Here is a 22,222-nt window from a genome sequence, read left to right on the forward strand (position 1 = left end):
TTGGTTATTAGGGGAATACAAATATGGGAAATAGCAGATCCTGTTAAAACAGCAAAAACCTAGATTATATATTTCTTTGTTCTAGGTCTTCTTCTGTTTGCATGTGCTTAAAAAAAAGGAGGGGAGTCCATTGAGCTAGTAAATAGTGAACAAAAAATGTGCCATTTCAATAGACATTTAGTGATCATCCACTGAGCACAAATCACTATACCCAGCACTGGAGATTCAAAAATGCAGAATACATCATCTCTGTCCTGAGTTTCAGTCTTGCATGAAGGATGAGATTAGGTTGTTGGTGACGCAGTAACTTAATGAAAAGAAACTTGGCAGACAATATCAGCATTTAGGAGCAATGCCATCTTAACCCTCTGCCCATGCTACCTGGAGTTATTTAACACTACTGTCCTTTAAAAAATCGTTTTTTTTCACTAGGCACAACACCATTACTGGGAGATGGCTGACCAGGTTCCAAGCTGTGTGGGACCCTAAACAAGAAGACTGTATCATAGTCGGCAGCATGGCCCAGCCACGGCGAGTGGAAATCTTCCATGAGAGAGGAAAGTGGGTGCACTCTTTTCTTGGTGGAGAATGCCTTGCCTCTGTGTGTTCCATCAACGCTATGCACCCAACTCGGTATATTTTGGCTGGTGGTAACTCCAGTGGGAGGATACATGTTTTTATGAATTAAGAAAGTTGCGGAGTTTTTGGTTTGACAACACTGATTTGTTCAAATTAATCAGTGTCTAAGGAGCCCAGTAATTCACGTGGCTTAGTCTGTTTACTTGGTAATATGTTCTATTTTTAGCAAATATAAAATTGCTTTGTTAATAAGAACTGTGAGCAGAAGGTACTTTTAGTAAGAGAAGCCTTGGAGGTTGTTTCTATAGGATGGCAAGGGAATTAAAGGGGAGACTGTGATGGCTTCAGCACTTTTAATCAGGCAGAATGTTGAGAAATTCTAACATAAATTATAAAGCTTTGAGTGATCAGTATTTTGGTTGTTTTTGTGGTTTTGCTTCTATAGTGATATATAGATTTGTGGGGTTTTTTTATAGTTTGCAGTAAATATTTATTTCTAGACTCATACACTGGAAGGGGTCCTGAAAGGTCATCTAACTCAGTGACTTTGAAACTTTTGAGTTTTTAAACTGAGCACCTTTTTTCCCCCTTGCCTCTAAATTAAATCTTACATGAAATCCCAAGAAATTGCTGAGAAGCTTTGGTTCACTTGGGCAGGGCCTGTGTCTGTGTGTGTTGACCCTTTCCCTCCCGCTCCTCTACATGGCTCCTGAGACACAGCTAAGGAAACCCAGGGCTTGTAGGCACAGGGTTTGGATCTACCTGATTGTTGTAATCCAGTATGAGATTAACTTCAGACCAGTGTTTCCCAGACTGTGGTTTGTAGCTGTTCACATGAAATCAGTTAAGTGGCCATGAACAGTGTCTACAAAAATGAAAAGGAGAGAAATAGTAAAGAATAGCAAACTTAGAGTAAGTATTCTTTTGTGAAACTTAGTTCCATATGCATACATATTTGTAGGTATACATGCATACGTATATTCTGATGTAAAATGTATTTCTTTATTACTGTGGTACTGTGGGTCATGGTTAAAGAAGTAAAAGCGCCTGACTTAGAAAGTCATAGACAGCCTTATCTGTCCCTGTCTTTAAACTCTCCAGAGGAGATTCAATAACCTGGGGAAGTGTTATGAAATACCATTTTTGGAATTCCTTCATAAAATTTTTTTTTCAGAAGCTATGGCAATTTGAATGTGTCTGTTGTTGGATATTACTAAATCAGTGACTAATATTACTGTGTGACCTTACCTATCCAACTTTTTCCATTGTTCTTCATTGCCAAACTACTACTGAAAGCCTGTTGTAAATAGCTTCAGCAATATGTTTGATTTCTAAGAGGAAATATTAACTTTTCATAATTGTATATCACAGAAATAAAGTGACATGTTTCATTTCCTTGAAGAACATTTTTTTCTTAAATAATTTCCTTCTCTGTAATTAAAGTCTAAATAAGTTTTGAGGCTTAGTTTATTAATACATTGTGGGAGTTTAGAAGGAATAGGATTTCTCTATTTTCTTGGTGATATGAATACAGGAATTGATAAGCAAGGTGGAAATATTAATTTATGAAATGCAAAAAGTAAGGTCATGTGAGGTTGAGGTATATTTAAACTGTCCTGCAAATAGTAAATGAAACCTTTAGGCTCCCTTTCCCTTTTCCATGCCACTTAATTTTACAGGTTCTAGAGTAGCTAGTTCTGTGGGAGTTGTTCTTTTAAGATGTTGAAAACTACTCTCAATCAAATTAGTACTATCACTTAAGCTTTGAATACTTGGTGGTATACTTGGTGCTAATTGCCTGGCTTCTGCACCAAATGTTAGCAAATTCTTGATGTTTCTCACTTTTCTGGTTTCTTTTGCCATTGTAGCTTCATCAGCTGTGCTATTTATATCCCATTCTACTTAACAGAGTTCTGTCTTCTTGAGGCGGTGCAGGAAGGAGAGAAGGACGGTGAGTGGGGGACTTGTTTCTTGGTGATAAGCTCTATAAAGGAGCAATTGTTTAAATCTAGAAAGCACGTAAAGGACAGTTGCCTCCCTTAGGACATCCTTACACTGTATTCTGTTGTGAAAGGCACTTCTCCCAGAGACTCGCTTAAAGCTGTGTGGCTTCTGTAATTATGTGTGTATTATGATTGCTCTCTCCCTTCCGGATAAACCTTTTTTGTTAGCTGGCCTTTATAACATCTCATAAGCATGTAAGCTCTGAATTCTCCTGTAGTTATTTTCTTTGAGATGCCTGACCTTTTTTAATGTGACGTTAAGGAGGAAGGAGATGATCTCATTTGGGGTGGATGGAGACTTGGTCAGACTAAGAGAGACCACAAATGATTAGGAACTGATAGAATCTGAATTGCTTAAGACCCATTTTAGTATTCTGTCCTTTGAGTTAACCTTTCCACAGAGAAGACTTTGTAAAGATAGTTCTCCAGGAAAGCAGAGAGCTTTAGGGCTGTGGATACAAAGGTTTAAATACTTTCAGCCAGTGTACAGTACATGAGAAGAGGAGGAGGGCAGAAACATGTGCCTTCTGTATCAAACTTGAGAGGAAGAAGTATATGCACTCTGTCTTCAGATTCCAAAAACTTAGGCGTCTCGTTTGTTAGGCTGTCCTTTCTGATTTAGTACTTTTGTTTTTCCTTGTTAGTACAGAGTTGATGGCCAGTAATGAGTTTTAGTTTTAAGACAGCATAGACCCATAATTCTGGTTCATGTGGCTGTAAATGTTTGACTTTTCAAATGAAAAGGTGGAATTTTGTGAGGAAGATAATATTTAGCACAGTTACACAGAGCGAGGAGTAAAACATCTTAAGGTATGTTTTCCTAAAATGGAAGCTGTGCAAGAGGAAATGTTTTAAAAGTATCTTTTGTGTGTTTTACTCCACTCCACCAGCATGTTGTAGGGGTGTGTAGAGGAAGCCTGTTCATGAGCTAAAACCAGAAGTGTGTTCAGGTGCAGAGGGGCTTGGTTGTGGTTGAGGCACCCTAAGCAGGGGCCTTGAAAGGACGTGTGCATAGGTGAGTCGTCATTAGTTATCCAAAGAAGGGCTGTAGGGACTTCCCTGGTGGCACAGTGGTTAAGAATCCGCCTGCCAATGCTGGAGACCCCGGTTCAAGCCCTGGTCAGGGAAGCTCCCACATGCCGCGAAGCAACTAAAGCCAGGGCACCACCACTACTGAGCCTGCGTTCTAGAGCCCATGAGCCACAACTACTGAGCCCACGTGCCCTGACTACTGAAGCCCACGCACCTAGAGCCCGTGCTCCACAACAAGAGAAGCCACTGCAATGAGAAGCCTGCGCACCGCAACGAAGAGTAGCCTCCGCTCGCCGCAACTAGAGAAAGCCCGTGCGCAGCAACGAAGACCCCAATGCAGCCAAAAATAAATAAATAAATAAGTAAATTTATTTTTTTTAAAAAAAGGGCTGTAGCTGTAAGTCTGTAGGATCATGGGAAACCACTTGCATCCAGTGGTTCTCACGCTTTTTTACTCTTCAGATCACTTTAAGCGACTTTAAGAGACTCCTGTCATTAAAAAAAAAAAAACAACTTCCCTGGGGACAGGGCACTGGATATCATTTTATTTTTTTATTAATTAATTTATTTTTGGCTGCACTGGGTCTTCGTTGCTGCATATGGGCTTTCTCTAGTTGCAGTGAGCAGGGGCTACTCTTTGTTGTGGTGCGCGGGCTTCTCATTGCAGTGGGTTCTCTTGTTGTGGAGCACTGGCTCTAGGCACACGGGCTCTAGAGCTCAGGCTCAGTAGTTGTGGTGCACGGGCTTAGCTGCTCCGCGGCATGTGGGATCTTCCCGGACCAGGGCTTGAACCTGTGTCCCCTGCATTGGCAGGTGGATTCTTAACCACTGCGCCACCAGGGAGGTCCCTGGATATCATTTTAAAGGTAATAGGAACCTCTTAAAATTTGGAAGTAAGTGACATAACCTGATCAGTGCTTTAGGAAAATGATCTAGTGGCAGAATGGAGGGTTGGAAGGCAGGTAGAACTGAAAATCGGAAGATTAGATAATAAGCTAGTACAGTGGACCCTAGTCTCACTTTTTATCCTCATGGAATTTAGAAGACCATTACCAGTCCATAGCTAGAGTGATGGTTACAGAATCAGATGAGATAGTGTTAAAGGAATGTATGTTGTTAAGTTGTAAATATGAGGTTTGTAATTGTAGTGGTGATATCATTCTGTTCCCTTCATAGGAAGTGTTTGCTGTTCTCTCTCTTACTCCAGGCTTACAAACACTGGTGCAGAAGCTGGACCATCTAGATTCTCCTTTGGGCTCTGAGACTGTGTGTAACCTTGGGAAAATCATTTCTTGGTTTTCCTCATCAGAAAAATGTGGTCCAATTCATCTCCAAAATTATTCCACACTTACAGCTTCTAAGTTCTTAATAGTATTTATTTTGGGGGGAAGAACAAGGATAATAGATGGCTATAAACAAAATGATTATTTTAAATAATTCCAGTTGCAGACAGCAGTCAGCTGTGTAAATCCCACTGGTATCCTTTTATCTATGTGTTGTTAATTTTAAGGAGGAGAAAGTGAGATAGGCTGTAAGTTAAAAAAAAAAAAAGAGTCCACTCTTCTATGATATTTAAATATTTATTTACGTTTAAAAATAATTTTCATGGCACCAATGATTTTATGCTAACTACATACTGCATATGTAGAAAAAAGTACATTGCTTTGAAGGAAAATGTAACTTATAATTTTTGGCACACAAGAGGTTAACAACTATATATATTTTTAATGAAACTAAGAAATTCACATTTGCAGGTAGTTTACCTTCTACTGCTTAAAGATGCAGTACACTATTCTTTAGTAAGAGTTTTATTTCCTCTGATAGATGAAGCTGTGGAAACCACTGCTTTTTCTACAATGAGATCAAAACTAATTTTGAGAGAAAATAGGAGACATAGTGGAACACAGTAAAATCAGGTTAAAAACTTGAACAATTTCTAATGATGGGGAGATACCAAAAAAGACTAGTCACCAACAAAGGAAGTTTGTTATTCAAGCACTATTTGAAAAGCAAATTGAAGGAAACTTTTCTATCTGTATTTTGTGGGATAAGCCCTGGAAAAAAATAACCCAAAAGTTTCTGTTCAGAGAGCAAAATCCAGCTGTAGGAAGTGGAATGGACTATTGTACTGTTAGAACTCTAGACACAAGTACGTACCAGGATATGGAATACTGCATCTTTCTTTAATGTGAATATGAAAGGTCAGAGTCGAGGCTATCACTCACTGCATAGAAACACCATATTCTACAGACTGAGGTAGGAACACTACACTAAAAGGTAATCTGCTATGTTGCATAAGACAGTAGATATCCAGGTTAAAACCAGCCCCGTATTTCCTGACAGCCTTTTCTTCTCCGAGTCTACTTTTTACTCCAATCCTGTGCTAATAAAGCCTTTCCTGTAGATGACAAGTGGCAGTGGCTAGTTGGTTCTAAGCGATCCCTAATCTTTACTAGGCTCTCCCTCATATTTTGTCTTGTCACTTTGAAAATAGATGTTTGTAATTCTGCCCAAATTTCTGCTGGTATGGAAATGATCAGACAGGCCCTCTTCCATGCTTAGATTCTGGCTGCGTTTTAGCATTCCAGTGGTTGATCTTGCTCATCTTGGCATCAGACATCTCTTTGCTGGTTGGTTGTTCGAGCACCCTTTAAACAAGCAACCCCAGTGCCTCTACTGGGAAATGATCCCGGATCTTTAACACACGTCAGGAATTGGAGCAGAGCTGACCCTCTTTCTGCTTACACACTGGTAAGGAGCAGTTTTATTGTCTAGCTCGGGGTTGGCAGATTATGGCCTGTGGGCTAAATTCAGCTCACTGCCTGTTTTTATAAATAAAAATGTTATTGGAACACAGCTTTGCTCCTTTGTTTATGTATTACCTATGGCTGTTTTGTGATAAGATGGTGGAGTTGAGTAGTTGCCAGAGTATGGCCCACAAAACCAAAATAAAAAAATATTTACTATCTGGCACTTTACAGAAGAAGTTTGCCGACCCCTGGTCTAGATAAAAGGGCAATTAAAATTTTGAAACACAGCACCACCCCCAACCTTAAAAAAGGAAAAACTCCGTTTATCCATGGCTATTAGATTCTATATATGGACATGGTTCTGCTGTCTCAGAGGACAAACTTGGGGAAAGCAGATCTACATGTGACTCATTCTGTTCTGCATTTGAGGCTCCCCAGCATCATAGGGTGTCAGCAGCTGCTCCACTGTTATGTGGGTCCCAGGAATATGTCCACTGACTGTCCTTACGTAAGTCCTCAGGCCCAGATGACTTAGAAATCTCTCCCTGAGATGAAAACAAGATCTTGTGTGTGAGTGGTTGTAAGAGTTGCAGAGCTCGGGCCTCGGACCCCACACTCACCCTCCACATGCTGCTCTTCTGCATGGAGCCTCGGCAAGGATGGTAAGTGCTTTCCTACAACTTTCATTTTCCCAGTGCAGAGGATGACGCTAGGGGGCAGTATTTCTACATCTAAGTCTTGGTCTCTGCCACATTCACCTTCTTTTGTAGGCATCTCTTAGAACTCCTATTTAAAGAGATTCTTTTCCTGGTCCCTTCCCAGGCTGTTTGTTGATCTTGGAATTCTATTTTCTGAAGCTTTTTATTCTCAGGATCAGTTTCTTCCTTGTGTCGTTTAAGTTCGTCAGGCTCTATTTTTCTTAATCCATAAAGTAAAAACAAAATATGAATTGATAAGAAAATACATTTTGTTGTTAAAATATAAATTGAAAGTCTTTTTTGGGGGGGATGGTGTTGTACAAAATAAGTACTGCTCTGTGACCTCAACGGTCTCTCAGGTACCTTAGCTCTGGTTTCTGTTAACTACACTTAGTCCTGCATTTCTGACAGTTCTATCCCTGGCACCACCGAATTCACCTAATGCTTCTGGAGCACTATAAAAGTCTTGAGGGTCTTCAGAAAAAAACCCCCACAGAAGTCTAAGTTCATTATACAAAACTCATGGTGATGCCCACTAGGATCTAGTCTAAGGGGACAGACTTACCCCACCCCTGCTGCTGCTGCTGCTGTAGTGGTGGTCCCTTCAGATGCCCACTCTGCTCAGATTTGAAAGAAATAAAAGGAAAAGAAAATCCAACTCAGACCGTCATAAGAAGCAACTTTCCATTTAATCATTCTACACGGATGTTTACTTTTTTTTAAAAGCTCTGTCTGGGAAGAAAACCTAGACAGTCCCCATTGTCCAGACCCCTGGCTTGCCCCGCTGAGGCTGCAGTGATGAGTCTACTGGAACTGAGTAGGAAAGCTCCTGCAGAATACAGAAGACAACAGCTCTCTAGTCTCCAACTAGTGTCCCATCTACTAGGTGACACTACTGCGAGAATCAGTAATAATAAAATAAATTATTTTTGATATTTTCAAAATAATACACATCTATGAAAAATCAAAATTCAAAACCAAAAATTTTATCCTGCAAATTGGGAGGATGAGAAACAGAGTCGCCGAGCCTTTCTTAAAAGAACCTCTGAAGGAAATGAGTTTTCCCAGTTAGTTTAGACAAGGCATGAGCCTATCCCTTTCTTCTTCTGGGAAACGACCCTCCTAGGCTGTGGACTTTGAGTCATGAGAGGAGGACTTGGTACATGTGCCGATGGTTCCGCGATGGGTCCCATTGCTGGGAATGGGTAGCCGGGCTCCTTGGTCCACCTGGCTAGTTATTGGGAGGATTCATGCCTTCTCAGGTGTCAGTGAGCAGGCTCACCACTGAGCGGATTTTGCAGGCAAACCATCGCCTGAGGGGACAAAAGTATTGATAGTGGAATTGTTCAAACTCGGGGGTCTGGCGGATATCGCGGAAAAAGGCAATGTCAAGGTCGGACTCGGTAAGGATGATCAGGAGGAGGAGCAAAACAAAGAGGAGTCCCATGGTCACAAGGAGCAAACGGAGGACACTTAAAACAAACTTATTCACCTGTTCCTCCTCTGGCCTGCCGTGCCCCTGACACAGGGCCCTCAGCTCTCCCCCAAGGGCCTCCATCTCTGCAGCAGTTGGGGTGCTGGTCTCACACTCCTTCTCCTCCTCAATGCTGCAGGTGGCCCCATTGATCTGCCGGGAAAGCAGCATCAGCTCCAGGCTGTGCTCGGCCACAGGGGTGGGCAGCACACTGTCTGCAGGGCTGTAGGCCTCATCCGCGATCACGGCGACTCGCTCATTGCTGTCTGCCCGGCTGCTTCTCACGTGAGGCAGGAAAGTGTCCCCGTGGGAGGAGGTACGTACCGGGGTGGAGTGGGCACTGTCCCGTAGGGACTCGAGGCCTGGAAAGGCAAAAGGAAAATGAGCAGGCCTTCTGTGTGCTGGCACCCACTTCGCTGTCAGGCGGAGGCAGCACCTATCCTGCTTTATCTGGTCACTAAAATCTTAGGAGAAGCCCCTTTGCACACCCCACGTGACCAGCAGCAATGGCCACTGCACTCTGTTTTGATGTATCAAGAATAGGACAAGAGAAGCAGCAGGAACCAGAGTGGCATTGGTTGCAAGTTTCTTTCTTTTTGCTTATAGTTTTGGCCATATTGGTTAAAGATTCTGCCTTTCTTGCCTTTGGTGTCTTGGGCCTGGCTTTAGCCCAATTTGAAAGAGAATCGCAGACTATCCCTGACCCAACCAGAGCTGGGGTCATGGTTCAGGGAGCCGAGGGCCTTGAGAGGCAGGAATGTGGAGGAGACTGTGTTTTGCCCAGCTGGGCCTCATCAAATACAGATTCTGGAGCCGAGTGTCCTCCTAACAAGCCGGCACACAGCTCCTTGAGCTCATGAGCTCATCTTTTGGATTTCTGCAGCTGCTATCAGGCTCCTCAGCCGCCCAGTTCTAGCTGTCCTGACTGTGGGAGGTAAAAACCTGATCTGCTCTTCCTAAGTGCTCCCCTCTCTTTTCACCTTAGACTGAGCCGGGTCCAGAACAGGCTGACGGCTCCCCTTGCTTTAGCTACTCCAGAGTACAGAGTGGTCTCTGAGACGATCTTGTTGCATCAGTGGGAAATTCGCTTACATTAGTTAGGAGGAAGGGTCTTCTGCCCCTAAAACTACTCATTATCTCTTTACTTTCTTAGATGGAACATTTCTTTCTTTCCAGGGCTCAAAGCTCTAGTAGGGAAGAACAGGAGCTGGTTACCCCCCCTCAACCAAACAGCAGCCACCCAGGCCAGAGGATGTCAGAGCTCAGAGTCACCAAGTGTGGCCCATGTCATAGTGCTCCCAAGGAAATGGCTTCTTGTTTTCAAGTTCAGTGTCTGTATTTTCTACTCCTGGCCATATTGGTGGTTCCAGAGTGGCTCTCCCTGCTTTTGTGGTCCACATCACGAGAAGCTCGTCCCCTTCTGTTGCTCTGAAATCGACCCTGACTGCCCCAGACAGCTGGACACTCAGCTAGTAAAGGTAAGACCTAACCAGGGCCAATTACGGAGTTTTCTGGTTCTGGGCTGGCTTCAGAAGCCCCAAGGTCTCTTTTAAAAGGTGCCAGTAACATTTCAGAAATAGCGTATCTCGTCTTCCTTGGTAGGTAGCCAGTTGCAGCCAGGCCGCCTGCCTGCCCAGCCTGCTGTAGCCCGTCTCGGCATACACACAGTAAAAGATTCTCCATAGGAACGAACCCTGGGTTACGAACGAGTGGTTGGCATGGGCAGGGGAGATGGCAGCCCCCTGCTATCCGCCTCTGCTCCCCACCACCTCACCATTAGTATATTAGCAGCAGCTCTCGGCTCCTGCTTTCAGAAGCTGCACAGTCCTGGCTGTATTTCCTTTGTCCCTATGCTATAAGATACTTAAATTTGTATAATGTTTAAAACTTTTTAAAGCACTTCCATTTTATCTTTAAACAACTTCATGAAGTGGTGAGGGCAAGAGGTTACAGTCACGTGGTTGGTTGTTACTGGCAAAGACAAGGGTAGAATCCAAGCCTCTTTCTATTCCATGGTGCTAATGATCATGCAGTTGGATTCCGGGGAGTGGAACAACAGGCCAGGATGAATTAAGTCAACAGCCTGCACCTGCCTTAGACTTAGGTCCCAATTGCCCAAGAAACTGTTGTGAAATAAGGTGAAATTAAGAGCCTGTCCCTTGTTCCAGAGCCTTTGATGTTCCTCTGTTTTCTGTTTTCCCCAGTGTTCCTCCCTTCTTCCCCCATTTGCACGTGTGTAGCATGAGAAACATGTACCTGGGAGTGTGAAATGGGTTTCTGATAAAACAAACCTTTCCAGGCTCTGATCTTACATGTTGCTGGCTCAGCTCCTTTCCCAAGTACTCTTCTGGCTCCCTGTTCTCTGGAACCTCAGCCCTGTTGCACAGGGCACCTCACACCCTTTCAAGGGCTGTCCCCTCACAAGGACAGCTCTGACTGCCAGATCTTCCAATGTATGACCAGCATAGCTGCCGGAAGCCACTTAGTGCAATCATAGCCTGGCCTACAATTCAGCCCTAAGCCTGCTGGGGAAGGTGAGGGGCAAAGGCTGTGACATCAGAAAGAGCTAATCAGAGGGACACCAGAAGCCACATTATAATGAGTTGTTGGTGCTCTCAGTAAACAAGATAATGGCTACATATGTATTTCTAAGTAGACAGCCTGACAAACAAAATTACTCAGTAAATGTTAATCTTCTGTTCCCCCAACAGACCTCACCTATAAAGTTAAGGTTATTCCTATGCTAGGTTAGTCCTGTACAGAATTTCAGGTTTCACTAGAAACCACCACTCGCCTCAAACCTGTTATTCTGGGATGGATGGGGTGGGTGCCGTGGGTGGGATCTGGGTGAGTGGCACAGCAAAACAGAGGGTGTCTTTTTACCTTGGAGGTGCTCCAGCTGATCACCTTGCCCAGAGGTGGCTCCCAGTGGGCCAGGGGGCACAGTGGTCAGGAGCCTACCCTGGAGCCGGGGCCCCATCCTCAGGATGCGCACACTCAGGGGCCGAAGGCAGTGATTAGTCAACCGGAGCTGAACTCGGACTCTGGTGTGAATCTTAATCAGACTCTTCCCCATGGTGGCCCAGGAAGGCAGGTACTTCGTCAGTGGAAATCAGCTGATCTCTTCATGGGAACCAGCCAGGCGGGGAAGGTACAGAGGGAAAGGATGGGAAACCAACTGACCTCACGCCATAGCAGCCCTTTCGCAGTGCCTCCCATGCTGGAGAGAAAAGGTTGGCTCTGAGAGTCTCAGAGCAGACTGAGCTGCAGGGAAAGAGCAGCTCTGAGAGGCCAGCGTTATCAGGGGACTGGATTCAGTCAGAAGGACTTAGAGCTATAAAAGGTAATGGTTTCCCAGCCAGTAGCTGTTTCCCTGAGGCTCGTATAAGGGCCCCAGACCTCTCAGAGGGTGAGGAACAGAGAGGGCAGGGAATAATCCCAGAGAGTAGGGGAAATCGGGACTGTCCCAGAAAATCCAGCATGTGAAGCTACAAAGAAAATGGCTTTGGGTTGGGTGGCTCTGAAGTGTAAGGCGGTGGCTCTGGGGCTGGAAATGGGCTGCATCCCCTCCTCCACTGGGATCTATGCTATTTGTCTGGCTGCCCCATGGGGCACAATGGGTGAAAGAACTGACATACCTGAATGTCCTCTCTGGGTCAGGCCTGTACTAATAACTTGTGTTATCTTGGCATCCCCTAGAGCAGAGGGCAGGGCCAACCAATGCAGTCTTCTTTTTAAGGGTCTCAGTTCATTGAGATTACATGGTTTCATTCAAACTGTAACGTTACGTTAATGTTTTTTGCAATTTTCCCCACTGTTTTTGGAGATAGCAAACAAAGCTTTCCCCTGGAAAAGGCAAATGGTTTCTGTGATATTAATTATGTGCCACATGGACTATAGGAAAGACAATCCCTGATGGAGCGTGAACCAATTTCAACTGTCCATAACTTCCTGGGCGTTTTGATGGTTTGTGTCCTTCCTCTGAGGTCCCCATTGACTCCCTCTCACCCTTCCCTGCCTGGTTGGGGTGAACAGTGAGGGTCAGCCGTGTTAGGTGCTTTAAAGGCAAAACCCCTCTTGAGAGATGACGCAGCTGAACTCTCACCTCCTGAAATAATCCATTCTTTATTTCCCCAGGCTTGATGATCCCTGCACTGATAGAGCCGCTCAACTGCTAAAATCTTGTATTTTTTTTCACATCCAAACCAGATGTCCATCTGCCTCTCCTCACCCTGAATTACATTCTGCCTGTGAGTTTCATTCCTGCCAGGGCAGTTCTCAGCTTCTACCCACGCTCTTCTGAGTCTAATGGGCCTCGAGGGCCATGACCGGGGATGAAGACTGTGCTTGTCTATAGGCACCACTGGGCATGGGGTGTAAGGAGCACGTTGGCTTGGGGAGTAGCACGTGGAGGCCTGCTGTGTTATAATCTGCCAGGTGTGAAGTTCTGAGCCTAAGCTTTTGAGGCCGTGCCCTGGCCCTGGGGTGGGGGGGGTCTCTGCTCTAATAGCTTTCTGCACCCTCCCCTGGCATTTTGTAAGCATGGTGACAGTTTTGGATGTTGAGGAGCCTACTGCTGCTACAGTGGGAGAAGACAGGTTCTGGGAGGAGGCTGAAGGCACAGCCAGAGCTGGTTGGGAACTGAGGCAGCCTCACAGCTTGTCTTGGGGGAGCTTGAGGATGGTTCTCCCCACCTCTGAGTTGTTTTGCTAACCCTGCTTGGCAGCTACTCCAAATGAGTTATATCCCCACATGGATGGCCTCAGTCTTCCCTCTTCTGGGAATGCTGGTTTTACTGGACATTCTTCCATATGCTGGGGAGCAGTAATGCCTGAGGCTGCTCTCCTATGCGATACCTGCATTAGGGCCAGCTTCCCCCAGGGGGTGGCCTTTTCTCTGGGAGGACAGCTGTCCCGACTCTCTGCAAGAGCCTTGGGATGAACCTGGTGGCTTCAGCCTCAGGGCAGACGGGAACAAGGGCCACAGAGAGGGGAGAAAGTTATGTTTCCTCAAAAGAGGAGAAGACAGTCCACTTTCCTGAGATGCACACCCCAAAATAAGAGAGCTGGGCTCACTTCTCCCGCTCAGCCTAAGATAGGAGGGAAAACCAGGGGGCTGTGTCTGATGATGGCCAGCCCTCAATAATTCCATACCTTGCATAGCCATTATACTTGGGAGTTTCCAAGGCACCTTCCCCCACCCCCCACCCCTTTCTACAGTGGGGGCAACAGGCTCAGAGAGGTTAAGCAACCTGCCCAGAAAATGTGTGGCAGAGCTCCTATTTTGACTTCATCCTTGACTTCCTGACCAGGGCTCTTTGCATTGTGCTTGCTGCCTACCCAGTAAACGCTTTCATCTCTTTAAAGTACTTGCATGTACATCAGCTTCCTTGAAACCCATGGAGTTTTACAAATGGAGCAACTAAGGTACTCACATAAATAAGGCCTTTGATCGTGGTTCTCTCCCAAAGGTTTAGTCTAATACTCTCAGATCTACAAACCCCTCCTGGACCACAGCTCATCAGGGCTGGATGGGATTACCCTTCACCTGACACCCAGCTGGTGTTCCCATTGACTGGATGAAACATTCTCCCTACCATTGGAGAAACTTGCTGCTGTCTCTGCTGTCTCTAGTGCAAATTCACTTCTTTTCAAGGTCCCTGTGAGGAACCGGTCCAGGTGACAACTTGGAGGAACCCCAGGTCATCTGCAGAGCTCATGCTCACCTTCCATGATGGAGATGTGAACAGCTCTTCTCCGGGTCCTAGGGACGCTGCTCAGCCTTGGGCCATGGGTTATGGAGGGACAGCTGCGGCTGGGGACCATCCCTGCTCTGAGGTTAAAGAAAAAAAGAATTCTGTTGACTTAGTGCACTGACAAATGTGGTCAGGACTCAGAGTTGAGGACTGGTTACTAGAATTGCCTGAGAATTGCCTGGCTGTGTTAAGGTTTGTTTTGTTTTTAAAAATCTTTAATACCTGCTTTCTGCTTTTAGTCCCTGAATCCCAGTCAGAGACACTACTTCAAACTTGTCAACCTCCTTATATCCCAGACCTACCTGAACCTTTCTTTAGTGTGGCAGTGGTGCCACTGGTCCCTGGGCAGGATTGTCAGAGAGTAGAGCCCCAGGATATGTGGTGCTCCTAAAAATGTGCCTAAGACTGATATGCGGCCTCCCCTGACTTCCCACAGAGGGCAGGGGGGTCCGTGTGAAGGCAGGTAGTAATGCTCCCATTCCCAGAGGTCAGTCTGGTTGGCAAACCCCAGACCTTTTGGCCAATCATATTCTCCCTCAGTCTTACCAGGTTTTAGGCGATGGCCTCCTGGAAATTTATGATTTACAGTTACACATAAAGCATGGATCCTGAAACTATTTCAGACCTAGTGTGACTGGCTTCCTGTAATGCCCTGTTTCCAGAGCCAATGAAATCTTGCTGCTTGGGCATGTCCTCCAAGGTCTATGACCAATTTCAGGACTTGGGATGATGGTAGAGAATTACCCAGGAAGGCGGCTCCTGGGTCTGATGTACTATCTGCATTAGCCCACCTTCCCTCATTCTCCAGGGTCATCCTGTTCCCATGCCTTTGACTGAGATGGGTCTCTTCACCCTGCTGCCCTGTTTGGAAGCCATCATGGCCAGAATCTTCACAGTACTCAAACTGCTGGCTCTTTTAAGAGTCCGAGATCTGAGCTGGACCTGGTTTGGGGATAAGCCCCTGGTGCCTACCTGTGTATTTCTGGTGGCTCCCGTTTGATCTTGGCACTGGACTCCATCACTTCCTTTGCAACTCGGCCACTATAAGTAGTATAAATAAAACAAGCAGCAAGAAATGAGACAGTGTTCCAGGACTGAGCTCCTCTGTAAGATCTCAGATACTTGAGCTGAATTGGGAAGTGGCCTCTTTGGCCTACCCCTTCTCAATGTTTAGGCCACTGAGTAGGGCTTGCTTGCTGGGGTAAAGAGCTCTAAGGCGTCCTAACAGCTCTCTGTCTCTGCGGTCTTTGGGATCTTCCATCCTCATTTAGGAATGATTCCTCATTGTCCAGCGTGTTCCAGAAATATTGCAAAAAAATGAAATCTTTAGATAGAAATGAAAGGAATCACTCTTACAGTTCTTATTTTGCTGCTTTTGTAAGGGCAGGAGAAGACACACATTTTAACCCCTACAGGCAAACAGCTGCAGGGAAGGAAAGAAATAGTCAAAGGGTTAGGAGACAGGAGAATCGGATGGAAACCTCACACTCCTCTGGAGGTTCCCAGCGTCTTTGTTCTCAGGATAAGGACCACTGGGCCACCCTTCTCCAGAGAAGGGTCTGAAAATAGGTCCATAACGGTTACTTACTGTCACTATTTACCTGTATCGGAACCGGCTCCCTTTAAAGAATAAATTGCTGCTGGACACTGTGCGGACTTGGCTTGACTTCTCCAGCCTGCAGCAAGGCAAAGTCCAGTGTGAGAGATGGTCTGCAATGCCTTACAGCCTAAGGCTGTGTCCCTAGCTCCTTCCAAAGGCTACTTGAAAGAACCCCTCAGGAAAAGGCCCTTCACAGCCCTGCTTGTCTCTGACTCCTTTAGCACCTGAGGGCTGTGTTCACGGTCTCAGTGCTATGGACAGGCATGCTGCAATCCACTTCCACGTTAGGAGAGTGAGGGCTCCCCAAGAGTGCCTCATGGGTTCACCATGGGGACTGAGAGAATAAATGTTAGGGAAAGAGAATGCCACCTGCTGAATCTCAGCCAGGCCACTGGTTAGCAGTGTGACCCTGGGCAAATTTCTCCTCTGTTAGCCTCAGTCTTATCTATAAAATGGTGGAGCTGGGACTGCTTGACCTCAGGAGTCCCTTCCAGTCCTAGTATTTGAGAATTCATGTCCATGTCTGGGTAACTGTGGGTGGAGAAGAGAGTAGTGCCCTTCCTATTCCATCTCCTTGGAGCGAACCTAAAGTATATTGTCACATTAGAGACTCTGAGAAGTCGTGAAATGAAGAAACTAGCTGAACTTTAATAAAAGTTCCACCACTTGTTTGAACTTGGAACCATTTGCCCTCCCCCAGAAAGCCCATTAACACCACTTTCAAGGCTGTGAACAGCTGAGGTGGAGACTCTGGAAGCCACCCTTGAGTGACTGCTCTGATCCCTGTACTCCTCTCACTTAGAAAGGGAAGCATGGGCAGAGCTGCCCAGATTGAATCTCCTAAGACCTGACCCCATCCACAACACGTCCTGGGTGCCTGTAGTGCTAACCCAGCTGGGAACCGAACTGGTCTGAAGCCTTTGTTCTGAGCGGGCAGTGAATATTTAGGGAGTTGTCCCTATAATCCATGAACAGCAGGTGCTGGGGACACCATCCCCACCTGTCTCAGGGCTCCATGAGGCTCTGAGCCTACTTACTCTCCTGTCTGAGCACATTCCTTTTCTTTTCTTTTTTTTTTTTTGGTTTAAAATATTTAATACGTGTTAGACACGTAAAGTTATTTTTTTCTGAGCACCTTCTTGAGCCTGACCGGCTCCCTTCAAAGCACTAGGCCAAAAGCGGGGCAGGGATCTGCCCATGACAGACACTCTGAGTGAGGCCGAAGTGGCTCCTGCTAGCGACTTGGCATAAATGAGGGTCTGACCCAGGCTAGAGGCTTTTAACACCTAATTAGTAGTCATGGAGAACAGTGAAAAGCGGCCTTGGTTTCCAGTGTGGATGTGGGCAATCTGTTAAGGAAAGACTCAGAAACTGAGTTTGGTCACAGGCTCAGAAGCACAATTCTGTTCCCATGGCTCAGACGGAAAAACAAAGGAGGGCCTCCAGAAATGGTGCTGAAATGTTTTCTCGGCTTTCCTTGGACAGCCAGGGACTGAATAGGAGGGAAAGGTGACCACATGAAAGTCTTCCGAGTGTCTTCTCCATGAGAAGAAAGAAGCCCACTCAGGTGAGAATTCAGGCTGCCCATTCAACTCACCCGATTCTGGTATCAAATGCACAGAATTGATTATACAACTCAGAAAGCCTGCCCAAGAAACAGCCTGTGGGGGCCAGCATCCCACAGCAGTCAGCAGGTAGCAGAGTCTGTTGAGTGGGGAGGAAGATGGTGCCCTCCCAGCCCAGAGCAATTCTGCTCTGGATCCTTCAGGTTACCAGAGGGAGAACTGTGGCCTGTCGGGAGAGGAGTATACCACACATTCTGTCTTATGTTGTTCGGATTAAGATGCAGCTTATTAAAGCATAAGTCATGGCATTCTATTTTAAAAACAAGACCAAGGGTTTTAGCGAAATACACTTCATCTGGCATCACCCCAGTTTCTCGATGGGCTATTTCTTTGCTCCCTAATGCTTTTATAACAACTTTTTTAATCAAGGAAAGCTGGGCACAAAAGCGTCAATATACTTTACAAAATCATTTGGTAAGCTGAGATCTCTCCTTTGCCCCAAAGCTGCTATCTCAGTAACAGTCAAGTCCTTGCTTCCTCCAGCTACCCCACCCCCGGCTCCTGAGCACTTGGCCTGTCACTGGCAACACCTCTGTCAGTGACACACCAGGAAGGGCTGGTATCAACCCCAGCTCAGCACCAGGCCACCCACTGGGGAGCGGGCCCCAGAGTCTCTCCAAGGCTTAGGGAGCTGCTCTGGGCTGCGCCTGTTCCTTCATGGAGCTCTTGTATTCTGGGCTCTGAATGGCTCCAAGGGGCCAGCTTTATTCAAGTCAGGCACCTGTGGGCTTTCTCTGGCCCAAGCCTTACCCTGAAAAGACCCAGAACTGCTTTGCCACTGGGGGCTGTCCAACGACATCGCAAGGTAGACACCTTGGGCAACTCCGCTGACACGCATTCCCAGACATCAGCTCTGACCCTCCAGGTGGTACAGACAGCCACCTGGAAAGGGGTCTGAGTTTTATAAGGAAGCCCAGCCTTGTCATCTCATGTCTCCTTTGTCAGAGTTTCTCAAACTTTCCTGCCCATTGTTCCTCTGAAAGTAGCTTCTATGGCTTTGGCCCTGATAAAGGCAGTTCCCATCCCAGGTGTCCACTCACTTGTAGAAGGCTTGGTTCTCTATCCCACATTTCCAGAGATGCTTGCAGGCTTCTGGAGTTGGAGCAAAATATGTGAGAATAATTTTCTTTTCCTACAAAAAATCCCACATAGAAACAGCTGAGTGTGGATGGCAAAGCAAAGGGTGAAGAGGCCCAGGACACTGAGCCCTGAGCTGTCTGAAGGCTCCCCAGTGCTCTCAGGGAGAGGCTTCAGACGGGGAAGGGGCTGCTGGCCGGAAGAGAAGCCTGCAGCACCCACAGGACAGAGCTGAGTTCAGTGCAGAATGGCACACCTGGCAGGTCCAATCGGAGTAAGTCTCTGCTGGCACTGCTTGAACCAAGTGAGCCCTCCCCAGAGAAAGTGGCACTCTCATCTGGAATTTTCTTTCTTTCTTTCTTTCTTTTTTTTTTTTTTTGGTATTATCTTCCTGGAATTTTCATATGGAAGCAAAAGAATCTTACTCTGTACTTCCTGGAGGTATGGAACCTCTGAGGGTCACCAGCATCCCTGAGGAAGTCCCTGTGCTCCAGGACCTACAGCCACCTGTCGTCATCTCATGTCTCCTCACCTCCAGCCTTGAACTTGGTCCCGGCTTGGCATGCAGGGGGCTTAGCTCTGCCTGGATGGACCACTTTGGTTCAGCCCTGGCCATCAGGAGCCACCCCAGTGCCCCAGCCCTCCCTGAAGAGAAGGAAGCCAGCACTCACCTCTTTCTGACTTACGTACAAATAGAAAGTCTTTCCTTCAAATTTCAGCTTGGTCACCTCATTCCTAGAAGCACAAAGAGAAGGCCCGTCATCTCACTGTGGGCTGCTTGCTCACAGCTAAGTCTTGTAGATGCACAGCCCACCCCGACTGGAAGGGGCTCCAGGCACAGACACAGTTTTAGCCAAAATTAGAACTGAAACAAGACAGCAGCGCAGGGGCCTTAGAGAACAGTTGTTGAAACAGTTCAATCCACAGTTTTCTGGTCAATCACACTATAATAATAGGGTGATAGGAGGATTTCGGGCTCATCAACAGTGGCTGTAAAAGGGAAACGTTTGCATGGGAAGTGAGTCTAGGTAGAGTGGTCCTGGGCCATTTCGGGATTTGGTTCATAACACAGGTGCATTATCTTGATGGGACTGTCAAATGTAAGATGCCACAGGTAGCTGATGAGGCCAAAGTTCAAGATAACAGCAAATAATGAAAAACAATGCGACCAGGTTCTGAGGGAGTTGAGTCTTTCAGGTGACTGTGCCACTGGATGGAAAATGCAGTTTAATGCAGACAAATGTCAAACGATCTCAGGGAGGGGGGGCAGGGCAACATACCAAAGAGAGAGAACAGATTACATGGAACAGTCATGCAGCGTACTGACCAGGAAAGGGGCTTAGGGGTTTTTGTAGAAAAATCCTTGAAGCCACCAGCCCAGTGAATGGCTGCAGTAAAAGAGGCAAACAGGATACTGGGGTACATCCACCCGCAGGACAGACACAAATCAGAAGAAGTGACATGGTTACTGTACATGGCACGACTTAGACCTCACCTCCACATACTGCTCTCAGCCTTGGTTACATTTACAAAATGGAAAAATGACTGGGGTCTTAGGTGGATGTCCCTGAGAGCCAGAGAACTAGGCCTCAGCATTGGTCACTCCTCACTTCCCTTCCATTGGCCTGACACAGCTACCCTCTGGAGCCTGACGGCCCTCCTACCTCACTGGGGGCAGAGTCTTTATTTTTCTACCCAACTGGGACCCCCCAAGGAGGTCTGACCATGCATATCTGCCTCCACTTGGCTTCTTCCTCTTTGCGATTTCTAGGGAGATTTCCTCAATATCCTAGAAAGTAGCAGAAAGGTAGTGAAAACAATGTACCCAATTTACTACTGGACAAAACTCAGGGGACAGAGGAAAGTCACCTATTCCCTGGAAATCATAGCTGGGTCAGGATGAGAGCTCACAACTTCTGACCACCAGTTCTGAGCTAGTACAAGCCACATGGGATTCCTTCCCTGTTAGATTCCCTCCCAATCAATCAATCTCTCATACACATACAGAATACAATAAATATCAATTGATTGATATATAAACAAGCACACAGATCATCCTAGGCTTCAACAAGCAAGATAGGAAAGTAGGAAATTTTCTATTGGAAGTGTGATTAAATTTACATCTATTACTTTAAAGTTGAGGCATATGAAGAGACGTCCTGAAGAAATGGGCTGTGAGAGAAGCTATAGAAGGAAAAGGGTCTGGGACAACCCAGTGAGCAGCAGGGCTTCTGGAGGGTAAGGATACTTTAGGGACTACAGGCCCCGGTGTGTCCTACCTGTTTCTAGCTAAAATGCCCCCTACCAGCCACCTCATAAAGACAGCTACCCTGGTTGGAGTGTGGCCAGGATCCGGGCCTTCTAAGGAACATCAGATGACCCAGAGGTCTCCAAAGAGCAAGTGCTCCTCCCTGGGAGAGCGGTGGCCTGACCCTGTTCACTGTCTTTTTCTGAAAAGTATCTTGTTGGACAGAAGACCCCCAAACCCTCACCATCTTCACCCAAGAAGTGCAGTGAGTGGGCCAGCTTGAGAAGGGGTAGCAAATGGGCGTGTTGGGGAGCACACCGGTTAGCCCAGTGCAGCAGGCCGCCCTGGGAAGGGGTTTTCTGGGGAATGGGGCCTGGCCGGGCATGTCTGGGGAGCAGTTTCACAAGCACTGTGGTTGATCATGTCGCCAAGCTTCACAAGAGCCACAAGGGTTGGAAAGGGGGTGTCTGTCCACAAGATAACAGGGGAGCTGAAGAGGATGTCGCAGGAGAGCTGGCCTGTAGCATCCCCAGCAGAAAGCTCACCAGGGAGCAGCTCTGTCATCAGGTTCCCTGCTAGCTCTTCTTGAGAAGGTGGAGGAAACAAGACAGGAGCAGGCTTCCCTGGCTGAGCTCTGCTGGGCCAAGGAAAGACACCTGTCCAAGCCCCTGAGAGGAGCTGGCCAGCTTAGACTTGGCAGTCTAAGGCCCAGGAAGGTTCAGAGGTCACAGGGGCTTAGTAAAATATACAACATGAGGCTGCAAGATGTTTGCGTGGGCCAGAAAACGGGTCTCTAGGAGAGCCAAACGTCCATCAACAAACCAGAGTCTGCTGCATCAGCTCACAGAGCCACGCAGCAGAACAGACCCCAACAGGTGGGCGGACAGGAAGCAGTTCCGAGCAGCTGTGGCTGCAGCAGTGGCTCTTGCCTGCTAGAACTGGGAGCGGGAGAGGCAGGGGAGGGAAGAAAGAGTGGGGATGTGACTCTTGGAGGCTGAGGACACCTAAGCCCTGAAGAGGGACGTGAGACAGAGCAGCATCTGTGCTCCTGCAGGCAGGGCCCACTGTGGGGTTTGGTCCAAGGAGGGTGTTTTGCCAGAGCAACAGGGTAACTTATATCTGCCCCAGGGGTCATTGCAAGCCCTCCTTCGTTAGGAGAGTGGGTAAGGAGTAAACATCCCTGCAGATGCTACGGTCCTCAGCAGGGTACAGTCCCAAGGACTCAGTTCTCATGGGAACTTTGCTTCCCTAACATTGGCTCCAGCTCTAGACGTCTCATCCTACCCAGAAACCAACCTTCCATACCCTTTCTCTCTCTGGAGAGGCTGTTGGCTCTCAGGAACACCCCTGTGGAAGCATAGGATCCCTAGAAGAGACCACT

At 46.8% G+C, this 22,222-nt stretch overlaps 2 protein-coding genes across 4 annotated transcripts in view; one reads left to right on the plus strand and one right to left on the minus strand.

Moving 5' to 3' along the window:
• The window catches only part of WDR76 (WD repeat domain 76), a 78,422-nt gene extending 61,314 nt beyond the window's left edge, over positions 1-17,108 (plus strand). Inside the window, exons 14-19 of one of the 3 annotated variants that reach the window (XR_003428213.1) lie at positions 433-561; positions 2,448-2,530; positions 4,822-7,026; positions 8,676-8,852; positions 9,713-10,014; positions 12,674-17,108. Coding sequence is in view for 2 of the 3 variants with exons in the window: in XM_027084144.1 (XP_026939945.1) it covers positions 433-688 (256 nt within the window). In the remaining variant the exon portion in view is untranslated. Of the gene's footprint in view, positions 1-432; positions 1,981-2,447; positions 2,531-4,821; positions 7,027-8,675; positions 8,853-9,712; positions 10,015-12,673 lie in introns of those variants that run through there. The other 2 variants (XM_027084145.1, XM_027084144.1) reach the window with 2 other exon arrangements.
• The window catches only part of FRMD5 (FERM domain containing 5), a 45,235-nt gene continuing 31,333 nt past the window's right edge, over positions 8,321-22,222 (minus strand). The window contains exons 9-14 of the mRNA XM_027083644.1: positions 19,265-19,328; positions 18,557-18,648; positions 15,893-15,967; positions 15,264-15,332; positions 14,262-14,368; positions 8,321-8,898 (exon numbers count right to left, since the gene is read on the minus strand). Of these exons, the coding sequence (XP_026939445.1) occupies positions 8,321-8,898; positions 14,262-14,368; positions 15,264-15,332; positions 15,893-15,967; positions 18,557-18,648; positions 19,265-19,328 (985 nt within the window). The remainder of the gene's footprint in view (positions 8,899-14,261; positions 14,369-15,263; positions 15,333-15,892; positions 15,968-18,556; positions 18,649-19,264; positions 19,329-22,222) is intronic.

Source organism: Aethalodelphis obliquidens, unplaced genomic scaffold, assembly GCF_003676395.1.
Source record: "Aethalodelphis obliquidens isolate GAN/ISIS:26980383/991018 unplaced genomic scaffold, ASM367639v1 scaffold51, whole genome shotgun sequence".
Taxonomy (NCBI): domain Eukaryota; kingdom Metazoa; phylum Chordata; class Mammalia; order Artiodactyla; family Delphinidae; genus Aethalodelphis; species Aethalodelphis obliquidens.